Source organism: Amia ocellicauda, chromosome 23 (assembly GCF_036373705.1).
Source record: "Amia ocellicauda isolate fAmiCal2 chromosome 23, fAmiCal2.hap1, whole genome shotgun sequence".
Taxonomy (NCBI): Eukaryota; Metazoa; Chordata; class Actinopteri; order Amiiformes; family Amiidae; genus Amia; species Amia ocellicauda.
The window spans coordinates 8934646-8957780 of record NC_089872.1 but is presented as its reverse complement, the minus strand read 5'-3'; the positions used below and the strand labels follow the sequence as shown (position 1 = coordinate 8957780).

Genomic DNA, 23135 nt, shown 5'->3' with positions numbered 1-23135 from the left:
TGAGGCGAGGCTGAGGAAGCTGTTTCCAGCTTCATGCCATCCACGGATGGAGCAGGATCTCCTCCAGGGTCAGCGGACTGGCAGCAGTCACGTTACAGCAGCTGCGGATCAGGTCACAGCAATCTGTCAGGAGGGAAACGAGGGTCTCCACTCTGGGCCAAGATGAGCCTCCGAATATCAGAGTCACCTCTGTCTGAGATCAGGTGAGCTGCACTGCGGTTATTAGTCAGGCAGGTATTTCTGTGCCATTGAGATCATGTACATTGTGGCACAGGGTGTACACAAATGTACACAAATGTTTGAACAATGAATACTAAAATTACACAATAGTCAAGGGGGGGGTACTTTGACTGATAAGGTAGTTACAGTATTTGTTTAGGCTTGACCTGTGTTGTACACTCACCTAAAGGATTATTAGGAACACCATACTAATACTGTGTTTGACCCCCTGTCACCTTCAGAACTGCCTTAATTCTACATGGCATTGATTCAACAAGGTGCTGAAAGCATTCTTTAGAAATGTTGGCCCATATTGATAGGATAGCATCTTGCAGTTGATGGAGGTTTGTGGGATGCACATCCAGGGCACGAAGCTCCCGTTCCACCACATCCCAAAGATGCTCTATTGGGTAGAGATCTGGTGACTGTGGGGGCCAGTTTAGTACAGTGAACTCATTGTCATGTTCAAGAAACCAATTTGAAATGATTCGACCTTTGTGACATGGTGCATTATCCTGCTGGAAGTAGCCATCAGAGGATGGGTACATGGTGGTCATAAAGGGATGGACATGGTCAGAAACAATGCTCAGGTAGGCCGTGGCATTTAAACGATGCCCAATTGGCACTAAGGGGCCTAAAGTGTGCCAAGAACATCCCCCACACCATTACACCACCACCACCAGCCTGCACAGTGGTAACAAGGCATGATGGATCCATGTTCTCATTCTGTTTACGCCAAATTCTGACTCTACCATCTGAATGTCTCAACAGAAATCGAGACTCATCAGACCAGGCAACATTTTTCCAGTCTTCAACTGTCCAATTTTGGTGAGCTTGTGCAAATTGTAGCCTCTTTTTCCTATTTGTAGTGGAGATGAGTGGTACCCGGTGGGGTCGTCTGCTGTTGTAGCACATCCGCCTCATGGTTGAATGTGTTGTGGCTTCACAAATGCTTTGCTGCATACCTCGGTTGTAACGAGTGGTTATTTCAGTCAAAGTTGCTCTTCTATCAGCTTGAATCAGTCGGCCCATTCTCCTCTGACCTCTAGCATCAACAAGGCATTTTCACCCACAGGACTGCCGCATACTGGATGTTTTTCCCTGTTCACACCATTCGTTGTAAACCCTAGAAATGTTTGTGCGTGAAAATCCCAGTAACTGAGCAGATTGTGAAATACTCAGACCGGCCCGTCTGGCACCAACAACCATGCCACGCTCAAAATTGCTTAAATCACCTTTCTTTCCCATTCAGACATTCAGTTTGGAGTTCAGGAGATTGTCTTGACCAGGACCACACCCCTAAATGCATTGAAGCAACTGCCATGTGATTGGTTGATTAGATAATTGCATTAATGAGAAATTGAACAGGTGTTCCTAATAATCCTTTAGGTGAGTGTATACACACACACACACACTGATATATATATATATATATACACACACACACACACACACACACACTGACTACATACCATGTGCTCTTGTCTCAATAACCCTCTGCACTCATGGGTTCTACTTCTCCCCACCAGCTCTACTGACTTCACTCTGCCCTTAGGATTTAAACACATTTTTGCCAGTTTCTCGCTTCATACTGAATCAAGTGGTAATTGAGCAGCCTGTGTGGTGAACAGTTCCTGCTCTCGAGATTCTTGCCATCCATAAAATGTGGCCGTGAAAGAACAATAATTAAAATGAGCAGGTGTGTGTGGCCACAGACAAAGTGCTGTGCATTGTATAGAAACAGGGCTGACTTTTGACTGGGCAGATCCAGAATGGGAGAGGTGCTTCTTAGAGATCAGTGTTGAGGAGCAGTTTCTGCAATGTTTTACAGACACTTAGTAATTATTGTTTTTTGGAAAATGCTTAAAATAACTGTCCAAATCTGGATGGATGGACAGACGGATGAAATGGGAAGCGGTCTCTGGTAAAGTACAACAAGATTAACTTTTATTCACCGATTAAATAAAAAGTATAATTAATAATGAATATTCCAATCCGGTAGCCATGAATGTTAAGCAAATAATCTGGGCTGTTCAACATTGTTATTTTCTGTTGTTTTCTGTTTAACTTGCTGAAATGTGAAACATGATCAGTTTGTTTTTGGAAATTGTGAGGTAATCTATGCCTGTATTTGAAATATTGAACTCATTATTTTCCCTCAAACCAAACCCATAGTTCCCTATTTGTCTGTATATGTGCAGTGTCACCGTGGTCCTCCAGAGGGAGGTGTTGAATAACTTGGTGAATTCTTACTTACTCCCCATCAGTGCCATGGGGAGTGTCTTCACAGGGTGTGAATATATTGCTTGTCACTCGGCATGGGGTCAGTCGTGCAGATAAACAAAGTCTGTCTCCGCACCCCTCACCTTTTGAGAGCCCACTGGGGAAGGACAGCTTTCCCTTTCTAATCGCGCGGCCATTGCAGAAAGGGTATGAGCCGCACAGCAGGACATACAGGAGAACTCCCACTGACCACACTGTGGCAGGAAGCCCCCGGTACAGTCCAAGCCGTACTGTCTCAGGGCCAAAGAACTCAAGAGTACCTAGGAGAACAAGTTAGGAAGAAAAGTCTGCTAAAGGACGAGCCGACAATATATAGAGAGTCTGTGGATCGAGTTGCCATAGCTAAGCTAAGAAAGCCAAAATGTCTGTATATTCAGAATATTTATATACTGTTTACTAACTAGACAGACATGTATGCGTGTTTGTATTCCATAAACACGGGTAAACTCATCCCTGTGAGGCAGCAAAAAGATTCTGAAGAATCATAATTCCAGCGATGATTGTTATTAAAACGTGCTTAATTCCAATAAGATCCCAAAACACTGCGGATCTCCAGTCTTCACGTATGAAGTGCCATGAAAGACTGATCTCAGGGCATCGAGCCATTTCTCTGGTGGCATCCCTGCCTTTTGTGTGTGAACTGTGTGCCGCTGCTCACCGGCCTGGTCTCTGTAGAAACCCTCCCGCAGGCGACTCGCCAGTCTGAAGGCAATGAGTTTGAGGCGGTCGCTGATGGTTTCCACAAGGATGATCTCCATCTTGAGGTCCCGGTGGACCACTCCACAGGTGTGGCAGTGCTGAAGCGCCTGCACCTCCTGCCGTAGGCATTCCTTGGTCATGGGCTCTTCTAGGTGGCCGCCCTTCTGCATCACAAAGTCGTAGAGGTCCATGCAGGGCACGGGCCGCTCCAGCACCAGCAGGCAAGACTCGGGCTCAGTGAACGAATCCAGCAGTCCGACCACACCGGGGCAGGACGGGGCAGCAGACACCTGCTGATGGAGCGCAGCCTCCAAGGGCACTGGGTCCCTCTGCTTAGGCTGGAGAGAGAGAGGCAGGAAAGCAGATATATCAAATAATAACTATAATGATCATCATCATCATACAAGTGCACTGTTTAAACTACAAACAGCAGGCAAACTCCACACAGACACCAGAGCCAGAGCCCGGGTTGTTTTTTGTTTTTGCTTAATCCACATTGTATCATATTTAGATCATATATTTCTTATTTTCTAAATTTGCCATGGCTTAATAATATCGCCACCTTTCCGGTCCCTTAATTTCAGAGGAAGCTCGTATCTTTGACTCTGTTGCTTGTGTTTTGTTTGGTAAGAAACCTACTCACCATCGTTGCCCAGTTTTCTACAGACTTGCGATCGATGCATTTAACTGCCAACTGACAGCATTAATGGAGAGGAAAGACACAGAAAAACATGATATTAAGTTATCTATTACATACACTGTTAATGGCACAGCTGGGCTGAGTTGTAGTTAGGATTGAGGATTTACTCTTGTGAAGAAAAGGGATGGCAAACCTATATGAACATGATCTATGTGTTTCTTAATGTACTTTACTGTATATCTTTTAATAGAGAGATGCCCTGGAATCTTTTTTTCTTTTTTTTCCTAAGCTCCAACTATGTTTATATAATGAAATGTTCCTCTTTGCTTGTGTACCTACTGAAGTGTAAAGTGTGAAGGCAAAGCAATTGAGTGAAGATCCTTACTGGCAGATTGTCTGCTTTCCTGATCCCAGCAGAGATCGAGCCATAACTCCCTGTCCCCTAGCAGCTCCCCCTTCTCATATAAGTCTGAGAACTTGTCTGAAATAGAAATGTGCCAGTGGATGTGGATTTAAGAACTAGACATTCATTATGTCACACACTTGTATAGTTTTATAAACATGTAAAGCATTGCAGGGAACAGTGCAGGTCTTTAAGGAAACGTTTGGTTTTGTTGTGTAAAATGTTGTGTGAATATGATCACACTCAGCAGTGGGGAAATTGGCCTTTTTTGAGAACAAGGTCTTTGAGAAGTAAGTGTCATGTCAAGGAGTCTCTTGTTTTGAAATGCCTAGTTTTGCTGAATATTTACAGCCCAGTGCAATGGTAGTTATAATGAGTGATGTCAGGAGATCATTCTTTGTAGCAATTCAATGATTTACATTTTATAATACATTTCCAAATCAAAACCAAACTATATCTGCACATTTTAGGAATCCCATTTGTTCTTCCAAGCTTCAGCGCATCTCCACACTCTTAATATCACATTGGAGCAGAGGTTTTGCCTCCACTGGTTCCTGTCATCAGTGTTATTCTTACTTATTATCACACCTGCCATCCACAATTCACCTGTTCACCACCAGAGGTCATCATCACCTGAATACTAACCATGCAATCATCCAGTTAACATATACACACACACAAACACACACATACTCTGATATATACACACACACACAATTCTGATATATATACACAGACACACACACAGCAGGTGAGAACATTAAGAATAACAACTGTACTTCATTCAGACACACAGACTCTGATATATACACACACACACACTTCTGATATATATACACAAAAACACACACATTCTGATATGTACACACAGACACACACACATACTCTGATATGTACAAACAGACACACACAAACTCTGATATGTACACACACACACATTCTGATATATACACACACACACACACATTCTGATATGTACACACACACATTCTGATACGTACACACAGACACACACACATTCTGATATGTACACACGAGTGACTTCTGATAGCAAATTTCAATGTTTAGTCGCGAGACAATTCTATTAAACTCTCCTGCTAACCAACAGTGAAGTCCTAGGGCATTTCAGAGGTTTCAATGCTGAACGGGTTTCTCATCCAGTTGTTCGTTTCAGCTGTCACTGGGAAATATTCGCGGAACTGCTGTCTGAGCGAGACGAGATGCGCAACGATGTTGTCCCTGACTCCATCATCAAGGGTCAGGTCGTTGTCAGACAGAAAACTCTCCACAGTAGGGAAAGCTGAAACATCACCTGCCTTGACTTTGATTTCGAACAACTCCATCTTTTTCAGTATTGTGTTGATTTTGTCCTGCACATCAAAAACATTGATGGAGAGTCCCTGTAGTCCCAAATTCAGTTCGTTTAAATGAGAGAAAATGTCCGACAAGTATGCCAGTTGACTGAGCCACACAGTATCTACAAAAACATCTGATATGGGGAAGCTTTTGTCCTGTAAGAACATTTGGACCTCTCTGCGCAATTTGAAGAGCCTCCAAAGCACCTTCCTTCTTCATAGACACCTTACTTCCGTATGAAGCAAGAGTTGGACATGCTCGCTGCCCATCTCATCACAGAGCACATGGAATAGGCGAGAATGCATCGGTCGGGCCTTAATGAAGTTCAGAGTTTTCACAGCCGAGTCCAGCACAGACTTCAATTCTTCGGGCATCTTCTTCACCGCCAGGGCCTCGCGATGGATACTGCAGTGAGTCCATCGCATCTCAGGCGCCACCTCATGGATTCAAGCTGATACTCCGCTGTGGCGACCTGTCATAACCCTGGCGCCGTCCATGCAGACTCCAACACACTTTTTCCAGTCGAGGCCATTCTTTTGGACAAACGCTTTCAGGAGCTGGAATATGTGCTCGGCTGTAGTTCTGGTCTGCAGTGATAGAACAGAAACTCCTCCTGAGCTGCTCCATCATATTCATATCTGACGTAAAAAAGCAAATTGGCCATGTGTGCAACATGAGTAGTCTCGTCCAGCTGGATGGAATAAGAGCGACTACTTTTAATGCACGCAATCAGTGTGTTTTTAACATCATCTGCCATGGCTCCTATTCTCCGTGACACAGTGGCACCAAGTTTAACTGTTTGGCAGCCTTCTCCCCACACATGATGTGTGTCATCTCTTTGGCTGATGGTAGACACAGTTGTTCACCAATTGTGTGTGGCGTACCGGCTTTTGCAATGCGGAGGCTGGCAGGATATGAAGCTTGCTGTGCTTTGGCTACGGGTGTAACACAGGATTGAATCGTGGACTTGGACTGCTTCAGTTCGTCACGTTTTCTTAGAAAAAAATCAACTGGTTTGTCTTTCAGCACTGCGTGTTTGGTTGTAAGGTGCCATTTGAGATGCGATAGTTTCATGGATTCATTGCTAAGAACTACCAAGCACCAAATGCATGTCAAATGCTTGTCTCTGTACGGTGTAGACACACGCGCACCATATGTTTTTTACGCGCGTCTAAACAGTGCCATGAAACTGTAGGAGTGTTTGAGACGGTCTGAGGCGAAGGAGCCCCATCCACAGACCGTCTCCAGCGCTCCTAGTTTCGAAAATATTTCAGAGATTCCTCCGCGTACCACTAAAGGAGCACCACGTACCACTGTCATGTGCTTGAAAAACGCACACATTGTACAGCATTACAAGTGTCTTCTTACAACTGCAGTCACATTGAGTGGACACTGAGATGATTACTCTGCTAATAAACACTCGTTTCATGTATTAGTTTTGACTGTGCAGTGTACGCGTTTAGAAACAACTTAGGGACTAACTTAGGGCTTTGATGTTATTTATACCAATAATTGTAATGTTTATATTTCCATTTAAATACCCTACTGCATTTGTGTTAATTTTATTCGATCGTTTGCCTTTCATTATTATAGCACAGCACCACTTTTTCCTGCCATATTAGGTAACATTTTAATATTGATAAATATTATTTTAATATTGTTGATTATTTTGGACATGCATATCAATAATTTGTATTACCTTTGACGGTCCACTCTTATTAAGTTGGTTATAGGTGATGTTAAATGTCATGTCATGTTAAATGCATGTAGATAAAACTATTGTGTCTATTATTCTTGTTACAGAATCTTTATACAACAGAAATGTCTGCCAGGCTGAGGGTCCTTCTGGGCATCCACAAGACATCCACAAGCTTACCTTGCCCTCTGCAGTCCCTGATACAATTGTACAAGAAACATTTATGCTTGACCAGGATTTCAGTTTACAGTACATGGACAGTTTTTTACCTCGACAGCAACTGAAGACACCATCAAAGTGGTTTACATTGAACCCCCCCCCCCCCCCCCCGTTGTTACTTTGACTCTACAAGAGTGCTTTGATACCAGTTCTGCCCAGCAATCAGAAGATGCCTGCTCCTCCAGCTCCTCCCGTGATACAGTAATGTTGTCCTCTCCAGAGAGCACCTCCTCCCAACGTTCCCATCCTTGGTCGGCTCAGTTTGAAATACCTTGCTTTGCTTTTGACACAGGGCTCATTGTTCAGGCAGCAGATGAAGCAAACAGAAAGAACAGAACACTACTCAACAATCCAGGCGTGAAATCAGACATATTGGAGAAATTGGCAGAAACTATAATTGCATACACAGCCTATCCTTCAGGTGTCCAACTTCAGCTAGTTCAATTTGCAAGACACAAATCTGCTTTTGTTTCTGCTAGAGAAAAACTATTTCGACATGTTAAATGTTCACATATTTACATTTTCTCTATCTGTTTTGAGATCATTTTCAAATGTTACAGCAGACAGTTTCTTTAAAATTTCTTTTATTGGGGGTCAGATGGTTCCTTAACCTTAATATCTCTCTGGGTGTCTTTTTCTTTCTCTGTCTCTCTCTCAGATTGAGGAGGAATTCAGGAGGATCACAACGATCCGGCTACAGTCAACATTCATGGAGAAACTGGACTGTTAAATGCCAAAAGTTTTGTCTTTATTCAAGAAGAAAGGAGGTGCTGCAGGGGTGAAATTGCAGGGGATCCAGGAAATGCTGTATGGGGTATGCGCTCATTACCTCACAGTACAGTCGATTACATTTTGTGCCATGTTTGCAGCTTGAAGTAAAGGTAATTATATGTTGTTACAGAGCAACACTGTGCAGAAGAGAAGAGAATTAGTGATCCGTGGCCTCATCATATCCCTCGGTGAGAACGTGGAAGACCTTATCAAACAATACCACGTACAAAATGTATATCTTCCTCTTCTCTATCGCCATCCCATCCTTTTTCTCCCTTCCTCTTCTCTAGTTTACCTAGTGTATTTTCTCAGGATGCAGAGGACGCCAATATACAAGAGGACCTCACACAACATGTCCTCAAGATCCTTGTTGTCAACAAACGTGCCAACGATGCAGACAACCCAGTGGATGTGGGAATTGCCATTGAAGGAGCCGAGGTAATGTAACACTGCTACTAGGCATCAGGGGGCCCGCAATCGTGTGGTTTGCGTGTTGGGATTCCTAGAGAAAAAATATCATCCCTATTTGTGGTGTTGCTGCGTCATTGTCAGGGCTCACGCACAAACTCACATTATTATTTCAATGTCTCTCCATAGGGACTAATGCAGGCCGATTCATAATAGCAGTCTCACAGCCCAGTCTCATAGGGAAAGCGTTGGTTTTGACCACACTGCCACACTTCCTGCTCACGTTGTCACTGGCCATCACGCCGCCGGTTGCCTGGCTTTCAAAGTGTGTGGTCTCTGTGCACAGCAGTGGCCACGTTTTCAGCTCCGCACACACGTTTTCATTAAAGCATGGCTATTTTTCTCAGTCCAACACACAGTCTCAACCTGAATTGCAGCCAATAAAGCCTCTTGCAATGTGCTGGGGGATTCTAGTTTGAATTGGATGCGGAGATCAGCCTTTTCTGAGCCCTCGATAAACTGCTCCGACCCCACGCCTGGATACGCGATTGCAAAAAGGCATGCGAGCTCCAGTGCAAATCCCTGCAGCATCTCCCCGGGCTCTGTCCTCCTCACTCTGAACTGCACTTTAGCGATCGCTGCTTTCCGCTCCACCCCATATCACAGCGAGAGAGTCTGACAGAGCTCCTTAAAGTCACAGCGGCTCTGTGCGGTCTGTGCGGCTCTGGACTCACCATCAAAAGTGGGAGGTTTCTGTGTCGGTGGGGCCCGTGGACTCATTGTGTAGCGCTCCAGGAATTGCGGCCTGGGTTCCCGGTTCGACCTTCACCTCATGCAGCTCATCAGGATATGGAGGGTAGTCCCTGTGAGTTGCCGCTTCTGACCCAATTGTGGCGCTCAAGGGGTTTTGCAAGAGATGAGCCCGACTCCTTCAAGGTGTAACACAAGTCCCTTTCATTTTTTCAACAAATCCGCTACTGCTGACACGCCCTGCACACACCATTACATAGTCACACTCTAACACACTGGTTCCCAAACTTTCTGGGTAGTGTCCCCCAGAAACATTTGGGTCAGAGCTCGCGCCCCCCCCCACCATGTCCCACATGTTCATATTTATATTACCATTAAAAAAAAAAAAAAGTCCTCACATTTACCAAGGATGAATATACTTTAAAACTTGTTTGCATTTCACTTTTCACAATTTTATTTGAACTTTTACATTGGAATCTCTCTATGCATGAACCTATTCTTACTCTAGTACGGATGAGCCTGAATCAACATAGTTACAGAAGATACAGTAATGCTCTCTTTCCATTTTATACAATTTCACTAGTTATTTAATATATAGGATAATCTATGCAGCTGTAATGAAGGTTGACGGAAGGGTGGGATTTGTTATTTCTTGTCTGTGATTGGCTGACAATGACAGATCTGTGCGACCCAATGGGATCGCTGGAATTCTGCAGATCTGCGCAGATCTGTGGAAATCTGCGGCGCTACAAGAACGCGACCAGTGGCTTCCTCTCAGAGAATTTCTGTGTGGAAATACTTCGACAAAGTAAATTAAAACACTGTTAAGTGTATAATATGTGTAGTGCAATTAATATACCACAAATCTACAGCTGGTATGTTAACCATACCGTTATTAAAACACACACAGCCAGCTATTGCTATATACACCGATCAGCCATAACATTATGACCACCTGCCTAATATTGTGTAGGTCCCCCTTTTGCCGCCAAAACAGCCCAGACCCGTCGAGGCATGGACTCCACTAGACCTCTGAAGGTGTGCTGTGGTATCTGGCACCAAGACGTTAGCAGCAGATCCTTTAAGTCCTGTAAGTTGCGAGGTGGGGCCTCTGTGGATCGGACTTGTTTGTCCAGCACATCCCACAGATGCTCGATTGGATTGAGATCTGGGGAATTTGGAGGCCAAGTCAACATTTTGAACTCGTGATTCATCGGACAAGGCCACCTTCTTCCATTGCTCTGTGGTCCAGTTCTGATGCTTACGTGCCCATTGTAGGCGCTTCAGGCAGTGGACAGGGGTCAGCATGGGCACCCTGACTGGTCTGCGGCTACGCAGCCCCATATGCAACAAACTGCGATGCACTGTGTGTTCTGACACCTTTCTATCAGAACCAGCATTCACTTTTTCAGCAGTTTGAGCTATAGTAGCTCGTGTGTTGGATCGGACCACACAGGCCACTATCGCTCCCCACGTGCACCAATGAGCCTTGGCCGCACATAACCCTGTCGCCGGTTCACCGGTTTTCCTTCCTTGGACCACTTTTGATCGGTACTGACCACTGCAGACCAGGAACACCCCACAAGAGCTGCAGTTTTGGAGGACCCAGTCGTCTAGCCTTCACAATTTGGCCCTTGTCAAAGTCGCTCAGATCCTTACACTTGCACATTTTCCCTGCTTCTAACACATCAACTTTGAGGACAAAATGTTCACTTGCTGCCTAATATATCCCACCCACTGACAGGTGCCATGATAACGAGATTATCGGTGTTATTCACTTCACCTGTCAGTGGCCATAATGTTATGGCTGATCGGTGTATTTTGTTTTCACTGGAACTTGAACGCACAGGTATGTTTCCGAATGTATTAAATAAAGTTGTTGTGTTAGATGAGTATTTTAAAATAAAGTTCAGAACTTCTTGCAATTGCAAAAATTGTCACATTGCATTATTTCGCATTCAATGTATTTTTTGTAATGCGTTTCCAAAATATTGCAGCAGAGAGTCCTGGCGAGCTCGTTTCCCACCACTCGATGGAGCTGCAAGTTATTCTTATGTATATATTTTACCGTAATTATCACCTCATATAAACTGCTGTGTATTTCGGTCTGAAACTAGCGGCTTTCACAGACACTGCTACCTGACAATCCTCTATTCTGATTGGCCAGGACTGGATATGGAAGAATCTGATAACCGAGACCCAATTTCCACTCTTGTGTGTCGTGACAGTACAGTTTGTTTTTAATGTGTAAGTGTAGAAAAAGTCGTTTCACATTGATAGGACGATGCAAAAGATATCAGTTTATGCAATGCGATTTTAGCGGGGCGGCAATCATCAGTTGTCATGCCCTCGTTTATTTTGTATGTCTCGTCCTAACTTTTTACACATTCAGCTATTATAATTATATACATCTAGCTGCAAAGGTATTTTAAGAATCGATAAGCGTAATAGAAATGAGGGTTATTTTCTAAAATTGAATCGAACTGCTGCAATAACAATTACTCAGCACTAGTCCTGTGTTATAGCTGAACAACTATTAATGATTATTTACATAATTATCATTCTCAGACAGTATTTTTCCATTTTGTTCCATGTTCTTATTTGATGGCCATTGCTTCAATTTTGGAGCTTAGATGTATCTTTCTGTTTCCAAAACAAGTGCAGACATCAAAGAAGCAATTCAAATTCAAAAAACACTGCTGAAAATAAAAACACTACATGGCCAAAAGTATGTGAACACCCCTTCTAATTAGTGGATGTGGCTATTTCAGTCACACCCATTGCTGACAGGTGTATAAAATCAGGCACATAGTCATACAATCTCCATATACAAACATTGACAGCAGAATGGGCCGCACTGAAGAGCTCAGTGACTTTCAACATGGCCCCGTTCCAATGTTCCCATATCTAGTGGAAAGCCTTCCCAGAAGAGTGGAGGTTATAGCAGCAAAGGGCGGACCAACTCCATATGAATGCCCATGATTTTGGAATGAGATGTTTGATGAGCAGATGTCCATATACGTTTGACCATGAAGTGTAACTAATTCATTGTAGTTTGCCAGAAAGTCCCTTAGCAGGGGTTTTCAAACCAGTCCTGGAGTACCCCCTGCCCTACTGGTTTTTGTTCCATCCTAGGTCTTAATTACTTAATCAAATGGTATATTGCTTTGTTAGGTCAATTAAGGATTCAATTAAGCAATTAAAACCTTGGTTGGAACAGAAACCAGCAGGGCAGGGGGTACTCCAGGACCGGTTTGAAAACCACTGTCTCAGAGCAAGCAAATATTTGAAGTAAATATTTTTCTTTGTGAAGCGTTTCTTAGTGTTTTACATGATTATTGGTTTACATTAAATGCTATACAAAAAGCATTTAGGCCCCAACATCTATAAGAGCCCCCTTCCAACATATGAATAATCAACTTTTCCTACAATGCAATGTGTTCTACACTTGTACATCATTCAGTGATTCCCAAAGCCCGGGTATGGATGTTATTTGAATAATTATTGTTGTGTAGCAGCCTATTTCTTCCTGAATAACTCATACACATATTAATGTGGTGCTTATAATTACAGTTGACTCAGAATTCAGAATTTAGAATCATTTATAGATTGTCTAAATTGCTCATTTATATAGGAGTTAATGTCACCATCTGCTGGGTTCATCTTGTCTCTAGTATTCACATGTAATGTGAGATATAAGATACATTTAGTGTTGAACCAAGGTTCTGATAGGAAAAGCTGTATTCCGAATATCCATACGTGTCCTGCTATTGCAAAAAATCACTTAACATTCACAGCCATGGTCTATATATTATTTATATATATGATGTGTAAGTCTTAACTCAGAACAAATCATTTCACATGTTGGACTCTTGCACTACAGGTGAGGTAATTGCTTCCTGTTGGATTATACTCTCATAGCAGAGTTGAATATGGCAACAACACATCCCAGAATGTGCAAGTTTTTACAATGAAAATAATTGTACTTCTCTATATCTTCAATAACCCACCTCCCATTTGAGGGATCCTGGTTATAAATAAACCAATCAAAACAATTTGTTACGGAGTTATGTGAAAGTGAACATCTTTTATTTCAAAATTGGATCGAATAAAGTTTCAATACTTTATCTTATTACAAATGTTCATATTCTGTGAAGGGACAGGGATTGTTGGGTTTGCATATTTCCACATATTCAAATCATTTTATGTGAAGACTATGCACTAGGGCTGGCAGTGCTCCGGCTTTGCTAGCTCTGGCTCCGGAGTGGCCCCAGAGATTCAGCTGCAGCTCCAGGCCGGCTCTGCAGCTGATGGAGAGCCCCTGCTCCGGCTCAACAGCCACACAAAAGGGATCATTATTTATAACATTTCCATTTTTACATCTCTTATGAAAATAACTTTAACAAAACCAAAATATTAATAGCAAACATCTGTTTAAGCATTCAAACATAAGAAGTAGAAAACTGTAAAGATGTCTGTGGCAATTAGGGTTGCCAGCCGGCCAGTATTTTTCTGGACTGCCTGGTATTTTCACACTACGAGGCCAACAGTATGTGGACACCCCTTCTAATTCGTGGATTTGGCTATTTCAGCCACACTCATTGCTGACAGTTGTATACAGTGACTCTCAAAAGTATTCACCCCCCTTGGACTTTTCCACATTTCATTGTGTTACAACATGAAATCAGAATGGATTTAATCAGGAGTTTGTGCCGCTGATCAACACAGAAAATGTCTGTAATGTCAAAGTTAGAAACATAATCTGCAAATTGTATACATTAATTACAAATACAACACAGAAAATAATTGAATGCATAAGTAATCACCTCATTCAGGCAATATTTGGCCAAACTGCCTCTGGAAGCAGCGTCAGCATAAGAACTGTTCTTTGGGAGCTTCATGAAATGGGTTTCCATGGCCGAGCAGCTACACAAGCCTAAGATCACCATGCACAATGCCAAGCATCGGCTAGAGTGGTGTAAAGCTCACTGACATTGGACTCTGGAGCATTCAATTATTTTCTGTTTGGTATTTGTAATGAGCTGGAGCTGGGGCTGGGGCTGCTGGAGCCGGCCTGGAGCTCAAGCTGACCCTCTGGAGCCACTGCGGAGCCGCAGCCAGCAAACCCGGAGCACTGCCAACCCTAGGTGGTGGGGAGCACGTGCGCTGTGGCGCATTACAGCGACCAACAAGGCTGCAGTGTGTCCTGGCGAAGGGGCAATTGCCAGGTCGTCTTAAGAGGACTGCAGCTCTGCCAGGAGGTTCAGTAGTAGCGGGAGCCGAAAGTCTGGAGCCATTGAAGCCCTGCCATCACTCTGGGAAAAGGACAGCCCAAAGATATGGAGGCGATTGCATCTGGAGTGAGGCGGGGTCCTCGTGTCCTCTTCGTCTGTGGTCAGTTCCAGACACACATGTCCATCCGCATGAGGAAGCGTGCGGTGGACACACATGGCTCAGCAGTGTAAGCGGGAGACAGAAGCGCGAGACTTCTCCATCCTCACCAAGTGCTCCGTTCGAAAAGGCACTTGACCCATGAATGAGGCAAGCTGTAGATCAGGGGTCTCCAACCCTGGTCCTGGAGAGCCCCAATCCAGTTTATCTGATAGGTCACCCTAAATCACCAATTTATAAATACTAGGAACACATGTGAGTTATTAATCAATTAAGCAAATAAACCAAGGGAGCTCTTGCTCAGAGAGGCTGCAGGTATTCTGATAATTGCTTCAATGGTTTCTAAATTACTGAATTTACCAAACCAAAGCTTCCTTCCTTCCTAAAACCTGCTGGATGGGGCTCTCCAGGACCAGGGTTGGAGACGCCTGCTGTAGATCAATACTAAGTCTCCTGCTAGAGGGCTTTTTGTTTACTGCAGGCTTCCCAGATCTTCACCAGCACTTATCCAGGACTCTGTAAACCTAAACTGACATCAAACCGAGTTGAAAGTCAGTCTCACCTGATCACTTTCCCACGAATCCTGCACTCTGAGCTTCGGACTTTAGTTGGAGTCTGCCACACTCCTGCCAGCCCTCTCATCCTGCAGGAGAGCAATCAGTCACACCATCAGCAACAGTGCAGTTCATATCGTAGCGCTTTTTAAATGGCAAACCCAGACTGCCAAGACACAGCCTAAGGCATGACAGAATTGTCTGGTGTGCCCAGACCTCTCTCACACCTCCTGTATGATCTTTGGATTCCTGTCGTGACCTTTTAGAAGTGCAGTGCCAAGCTGTTGGGCAGGGATGTGTTGAGGTGTGCTCCTGTTTGAGCTTGCTGTTTTGTATTACCTCTATATGAAGGCTTTTGTCTTATGTAAAGTATGGTTGCATGTTCGGTCTATTGGCTAGCAGGGTGCACAGAAGCCACATGTTGTCAGCCGGTGGAAAATGCAATGTATGTATATATGTTGCTTCATGTGCACACAGGGGATCTCAGAACGACAGCAGCAGAAGAGGGACAGAGAGCTCTGAGGGTTTAGGCAGCTGGAACAGTGAATACACAGTGTCAGTGGCAGCATAGGACATCATTAGTTAGATCAGACCTGTTGGATCATATTTACTACTCTGTAATCCAGTCCTGGGCAACCCTGCTAAAACCACTGGGCAAAAGGCAGGAATCGCCTCATTCATACCTTGTCGAGCTTTGCAGCCTTTTCCAGGTCATCAAAGCTGGAGGTCTCTCCTTTCAAGACCAATTCCAGCTCATAGACTTTCCTTTACTCTTCCTTTACGTTTTCCTGCCGACCACCTCTCTCTTTCTGCAGCTCGGCAGCGACACACTGCATCTTTTGCAGTTCTTTCTCCAGCCTGCAGTTGATCTTGCTCTTCTCCTGCAAGTCTTCAGACAGCTGCTGGATCTGCTGCTGCTTAGAAACCAAGTCCTTGCAGTGCCATTTTTCATCGTCCAGGACCTTCTCAAGGTGGGCAGTCAGCTGTTGCATCTCGGCCCGATCTCTCTTGCGGGCCGACAGCAGGGACTGGGGGAGGGAAGGATGCTTGTATAATATTTGTCACTTGTTAAAATGGCAGCTTTTATAGAACACTTTCTTTGCCGATTCAGAATGGAATTGTGGCTTTTCTTCAAGGTGGCAGCATCTTCACAATCTTTAATTTAAAAAATAGAATGCAATGAACACAAAGTATTGTGTTCCCAATTCATCATTATCATAATAATAATAATAATAATAATTTGTTATCACATATATATGCTAAGTTGTGATAAAATTTAACTTCCGTACATCCACATTAAACTGTGCTCTACAGCACAATAATTGAGGAAAGGGTCATCTAATGAGTATGTGGGTAAGGGTGCTAATTATCATTTTGCTTAACAGTACTATCACTATGAAAGCACTGAGAAACCCAGTGTCAATGCCACAGTTTCTTACTACATCAGCCCCATAATCCTTTTGTGCCGCCCAAGGCAATAACAGTCTGGATACCTTTACTTCCTGCTTGCTCGATCTCAGCTGCTCTGTCAGACTGCTTACGAGTTGTTCAAGGCTGTCCCGGATGTCCTTCATTTCCTCCAATTCGCACATGGTTGCAGCCAGCATCTGGTCCTTCTGCCGAGACAGATCATTATCGGCTTCCTTAACTTCCTCCTCCTGTTGCCACATGGCCGAAGCCAGGAGTTCAAATTTCTCTTCCTCCAGAGCGTCCCTCTCTTGCTTTACTTCCTCCAGTTCCCTCCTGGCTGAAGCAAGTTGTTCGTCCTTCTCCTGGACCACAGCGTCCCGGTCTCTCATCACTTCATCCAGTTGTTTCCTGGTTGAAGCCAGAAATTGTTTCATCTCCTGAGCTTGAAGTCTGTGAACACTTGTACAGTATATGTCATTTTCTCTACATCTCTACATGCTGCTCAAGGAAGAGAAACCACAAGAAGGGGGATATCTAGCAGCTGTGAGAAGTGACTTATAACAGTTGGTTTAATTTCTGTTTCAGTCATTTGGAGCAAACGTCAAAGTAAAAAGAAATCAATTTCCATCTATGCTGTGGAGTCATCGCTTTCAATAGACCAAACTTTAGTGACCCTGTGGCTGATGATCAGTAGGGTTCGTTGGGACAAACACTTGCAAAGTAGTGGAAATGACTGACCCCCAAAACACAACAGTATTAATAGCAACAGTATTAATAAACATGTGTTTCACCCCTAACCTCAATTGATTAATTTCCTCCTCCATGGAGGCCATCTTCTGGGCTGATGACTCTTCAGTCACCTGGTCCACAAAGGCCACAGACAGAAGGTCCTCTGGCCTCTTCCCCAGCACCACCGGCTGTACCGCTGTGTAGTTGCCACTCAGAACTCCTTGCTAAAACAAAGCAAATGCAAAATGAGGAAAAATACTTCTAGGCATTTAAGTGAGCCTCAAGACATTGAATCTCTGATCAGTCTCCAGTCCAGTTCTTTAAAGTGTGGGGTCTTGGTGTAAGAAAGAGAAAGTCTGGACCTGACCCTTCCACCAATATCACAGATGTATTGATTTACTCACGCAAGGTGTCCGCGTCACACCGAATCCCGACGCAATCCATGATGCTCCTCGTCTCCACAGATTTGGGTTGACAACAGATTCTCTCTGTCTGGTACCCATCTCTAAATCAGAGCTCTCTGCAAGAAACCAACTTCCATCAGCAAAAACATTGGTATCTAAACTGGTGAAACTATTGTCACATCTAAAATATGTCAATCACATGGACATTATTCTCAATAGTACTTGTAGACCTACTAGTACACATTGTTAGGTATTTATTTATCTATGTCTGTACAATTGTTTAGGACTTTAACAGAGACTAAATGTCTATACATATGTCCTATTGAAATAGAACAGTGTTTTTCAATTGTCTCACACTGGTAGCATATACATATGTTCTATGGATATGTTTTAATTTAGATACATTTAATAAATAATACATTGAAAACCACAGGTTATATTTACAGGAGAATAAAAGGCATTACCTTCTCGTAGCTTATCTTCAAGGAAAATGACCATAATGCAACGTGACCTGAAATATAGAACTTGGGTCCAATTGTGACGTCATAAGCCCATCCCGCTGGTTTAATGAGAGGCTGGTCTCGTTGACAACGCCACTGGACGGAAGCCTCGGAGGCACAAGAATGTTACTGTACACTGTTCTAGAGCGCACCGGCAAAAAGCGAATTACAGCAGTTGTTTCAAATGAAGAAGCAGTGAATGGTTTATATAAAACACCATTTTAATTGTTGTTATTTTCCAAACATCTTAATCCAAGGCTCGATTTGCACACATTACAAGGGGTTTAAAAATGATTATGGTGTTTGCAATTCAAAAATACTTTGTTTTAAAGCGTAATAATAGAAATGTAAATCTGTAAATGCATGCACAAGAAATAAAAGGGAGTTGTAGTACAGATAAGGTCAGTAGAGGGCGATAGTGTGTTCCTGTCTTGGGCAACACTAGTGCTGACCGAGGCTGAGCGTCTTGCATTAGCAACCTGATGCACAATCTGTTTTAACACTCATTTTAGGATGCTAACAATATACTGCCTATGCTATATACTAACCCAAAATCCATTTCTGCATCTCCCGTTTTCATACTTACACATAGCAATATGAATGAAATGCTTGATTAGTCCCACCCAGTCAGTGATTTGCGTGCACTCATTCTATCGCTGGCCCACTGCGGGCCCGTGTGGGAATATTTTGTCGCCTCATCCCCTCATATATAATCTACCCGCATATTGATTGAGCAGTGGCACTGAGAGACTGCCATTACAATATCAGACACGATCATCGGTACTAGCAGCCTGAAGAGTGTGGCTCCACGGACAGGCCGGCTCTCCTGCTCTAGAAGCGCACAGACGCTGCGGCCCTCGGAGGCGAGCTCTCCTCGCATTGCTCGGCTCTGGACGCGGACCAGCAGAGCCACTTCTCCGCACAGAGGCAGAGCCAGTTTCCCGCTGAGAGACTGCTTTACAGAGCTGCTACAGCATCGCAACGGCGCGGCGCTTCAAGAGCACTGAATACAAACCCGAGTCCATTGCGGGTCATCCAGCATCCGAGCCGCTGCTCAATGCGCAGCTACTGGTCAGCGCTGCAGGGATTGTCCGAAACTACAGCTGCATCCCCCCAGACACAGCCAACAAGGCCATCATCCCCAGGGCCGTGTCTGTCCATTTTGGGGCCCCAATCAAAGCTCAGTTTAGGGGCCCCTCCACCTCTAGCTGTCATGCCAATGCCAGTTAAAATGGGAGAGAGACGGATTTTATTACCTTGGAAAACGTCTTCAATTTGCGCTCTTTCACTGACTGAAGCTGGCAGAGGGACGGTGGCTCAAATGTCTCATGAGGCCGAATGAAATGAGCGTTTGTAAATAGACAGACGTGCGATTGGGTGTGTAGGGCGCTATAAAATCCGGGTTGTGGAGAACAGACAGAATCGCGGCATTCAGGGGCTTTGATCCGCTTTCTGAAAAAGTACAGGAGTCTTCAGTTTTATTGTTCAACCAAACACTAGCACTAGTTACTACACAAATGCAAAATAAACGTAGTAATAATAAATACACAACACAAACTGAATAAAATACATATTTAAAACACGGATGTGCAAATGGTTTCATATTTATAAAGTTTCCGACTTAAGATCCAGACTTTAAAAGGAGCATTTGAAATACACTTTTTAGATTCAAATAGATCTTTTAAAGAACTATAAATGAATGCGATTCTCTGTTGTTATTGTTGTTTTGAAGTTTTACACACGTGTGATTTCAGTGATGTTGTGTGTGCAGGTCCTGTGCCACAAACACCGACATGACTGTCTGGCTTTAACGAGGATCGGAGCTGCAATGTACACTACTGGTTTAAAAAACACTTCTTACATGGAGCAGAAGGTATCCCGTCAATTGGCCACGCACATTTCATCACAAGCTTTTAATCACAAACAATGAGGTCACTGACAAAAGAGTGTCATCTTTTGGAAATCACTACTTAAGCTGTGCTGAACACAAACAGCGCTATAATAAACCACACATAACAGATACAGTACGTATTCAATTCAGCAGCGACATAAATAAAACCTGATCACTTTACTCTCGTTTGATTGAGATCGATACTTCTTAATGTCCTACACGGGTCCAAAACAGCCTTTAATTAAATCATCCAGTTAGCCTCGGCAGTTGTAGTCTGTTCAGCTCTTTAATCTCAGCCCTTTTTATCGATAATTCCGGCTACATGGTTGTAACTAAGCAGCTTCCTATAGAAACTACACTGTAAAAAATAACTCCAACAAATCTATGATTAAGTTTACATTTACATGAATATTTCTAGTTCCACAGGTAATTTTAATTTGTTCCACAAACATCATATTCAGGGGTAAATATTGAACGTATCCAGCTGCATTATCTCAGCTCAGTGTATTGCAGCGCATCCATGTGCTTGTGACTGCGGCTGCGCAGAGTCACATGTCAGTGAGCGAGCAGCGGATTGGACGGAATTGAGTTCGATCTCTTCACCCGCTGACGAGCAAACAAGCCGAGTCTTTCAGCAGGTGAGACACGCATAGACTTTCAACTAACTTATTGATCATTACAGCACATTTGATACTGCTAGTCCGCCAGATAGTTTTAATACATATATTTGATTTAAATTGTTATGAAACAATGTCGTCTTAATCTGTCTCAAGCTCTTTACAGCGCGTACCACCTCAGGCAATATTTGTCTCTCCAAGTCGCAGCATTATGACGGGGGTTAAAATCCAGTAGCGTAGGCCTACCCTCAGCTCCGCACAGTTCACACAGGAGGCACATTTATTCCTAATAAGAATATGATTTATTGTTGACTGTTGTCAGCCACAGCCACGATGTACAAAGGGGTAACACTAGAACTGACACTTAAACTCTTGCACACAACTGTCACACACACACACACACACACTGATTATATATATATATATATATATATATATATATATATATATATATATATATACACTCACCTAAAGGATTATTAGGAACACCATACTAATACTGTGTTTGACCCCCTTTCGCCTTCAGAACTGCCTTAATTCTACATGGCATTGATTCAACAAGGTGCTGAAAGCATTCTTTAGAAATGTTGGCCCATATTGATAGGATAGCATCTTGCAGTTGATGGAGATTTGTGGGATGCACATCCAGGGCACGAAGCTCCCGTTCCACCACATCCCAAAGATGCTCTATTGGGTTGAGATCTGGTGACTGTGGGGGCCAGTTTAGTACAGTGAACTCATTGTCATGTTCAAGAAACCAATTTGAAATGATTCGACCTTTGTGACATGGTGCATTATCCTGCTGGAATTAGCCATCAGAGGATGGGTACATGGTGGTCATAAAGGGATGGACATGGTCAGAAACAATGCTCAGGTAGGCCGTGGCATTTAAACGATGCCCAATTGGCACTAAGGGGCCTAAAGTGTGCCAAGAACATCACCAACACCATTACACCACCACCACCAGCCTGCACAGTGGTAACAAGGCATGATGGATCCATGTTCTCATTCTGTTTACGCCAAATTCTGACTCTACCATCTGAATGTCTCAACAGAAATCGAGACTCATCAGACCAGGCAACATTTTTCCAGTCGTCCAATTTTGGTGAGCTTGTGCAAATTGTAGCCTCTTTTTCCTATTTGTAGTGGAGATGAGTGGTACCCGGTGGGGTCTTCTGCTGTTGTAGCCCATCCGTCTCAAGGTTGTACATGTTGTGGCTTCACAAATGCTTTGCTGCATACCTCGGTTGTAATGAGTGGTTATTTCAGTCAAAGTTGCTCTTCTATCAGCTTGAATCAGTCGGCCCATTCTCCTCTGACCTCTAGCATCAACAAGGCATTTTCGCCCACAGGACTGCTGCATACTGGATGTTTTTCCCTTTTCACACCATTCTTTGTAAACCCTAGAAATGGTTGTGCGTGAAAATCCCAGTAACTGAGCAGATTGTGAAATACTCAGACCGGCCCGTCTGGCACCAACAACCATGCCACGCTCAAAATTGCTTAAATCACCTTTCTTTCCCATTCAGACATTCAGTTTGGAGTTCAGGAGATTGTCTTGACCAGGACCACACCCCTAAATGCATTGAAGCAACTGCCATGTGATTGGTTGGTTAGATAATTGCATTAATGAGAAATTGAACAGGTGTTCCTAATAATCCTTTAGGTGAGTGTATACACACACACACACACACACTGATATATATATATATATATATACACACACACACACACACACACACACACACTGACTACATACCATGTGCTCTTGTCTCAATAACCCTCTGCACTCATGGGTTCTACTTCTCCCCACCAGCTCTACTGACATCACTCTGCCCTTAGGATTTAAACACATTTTTGCCAGTTTCTCGCTTCATACTGAATCAAGTGGTAATTGAGCAGCCTGTGTGGTGAACAGTTCCTGCTCTCGAGATTCTTGCCATCCATAAAATGTGGCCGTGAAAGAACAATAATTAAAATGAGCAGGTGTGTGTGGCCACAGACAAAGTGCTGTGCATTGTATAGAAACAGGGCTGACTTTTGACTGGGCAGATCCAGAATGGGAGAGGTGCTTCTTAGAGATCAGTGTTGAGGAGCAGTTTCTGCAATGTTTTACAGACACTTAGTAATTATTGTTTTTTGGAAAATGCTTAAAATAACTGTCCAAATCTGGATGGATGGACAGACGGATGAAA

At 43.5% G+C, this 23135-nt stretch overlaps 2 protein-coding genes across 3 annotated transcripts; both read right to left on the bottom strand.

The window, feature by feature from the left end:
- Window positions 1-2073: 2073 nt before the first annotated feature.
- Window positions 2074-3884, bottom strand: LOC136719204 (serine/threonine-protein kinase pim-3-like). The gene is made up of 2 exons (XM_066697051.1): window positions 3845-3884; window positions 2074-3539 (listed from the first exon to the last, which is right to left on the bottom strand). Exons 1-2 carry the CDS (start codon window positions 3845-3847, stop codon window positions 3009-3011), a joined length of 534 nt encoding a protein of 177 aa, XP_066553148.1. The 5' UTR covers window positions 3848-3884; the 3' UTR covers window positions 2074-3008.
- Window positions 3885-13305: 9421 nt separating this feature from the next.
- LOC136719181 (M protein, serotype 6-like) lies at window positions 13306-21323 on the bottom strand. 2 transcript variants are annotated; one of them, XR_010805371.1, is made up of 6 exons: window positions 18397-21323; window positions 17933-18048; window positions 17598-17752; window positions 16883-17207; window positions 16073-16417; window positions 13306-15478 (listed from the first exon to the last, which is right to left on the bottom strand). XR_010805371.1 is itself a non-coding variant. In XM_066697033.1 (5 exons), the coding sequence occupies exons 1-5, from the start codon at window positions 18428-18430 to the stop codon at window positions 16157-16159; spliced, it is 891 nt and encodes a 296-aa protein (XP_066553130.1). In that variant the 5' UTR covers window positions 18431-21323; the 3' UTR covers window positions 15486-16156. The 2 variants fall into 2 exon arrangements, 1 of the variants encoding a protein (XP_066553130.1); XM_066697033.1 differs by lacking the exon at window positions 13306-15478 and having other exon boundaries at window positions 15486-16417.
- Window positions 21324-23135: the final 1812 nt, after the last annotated feature.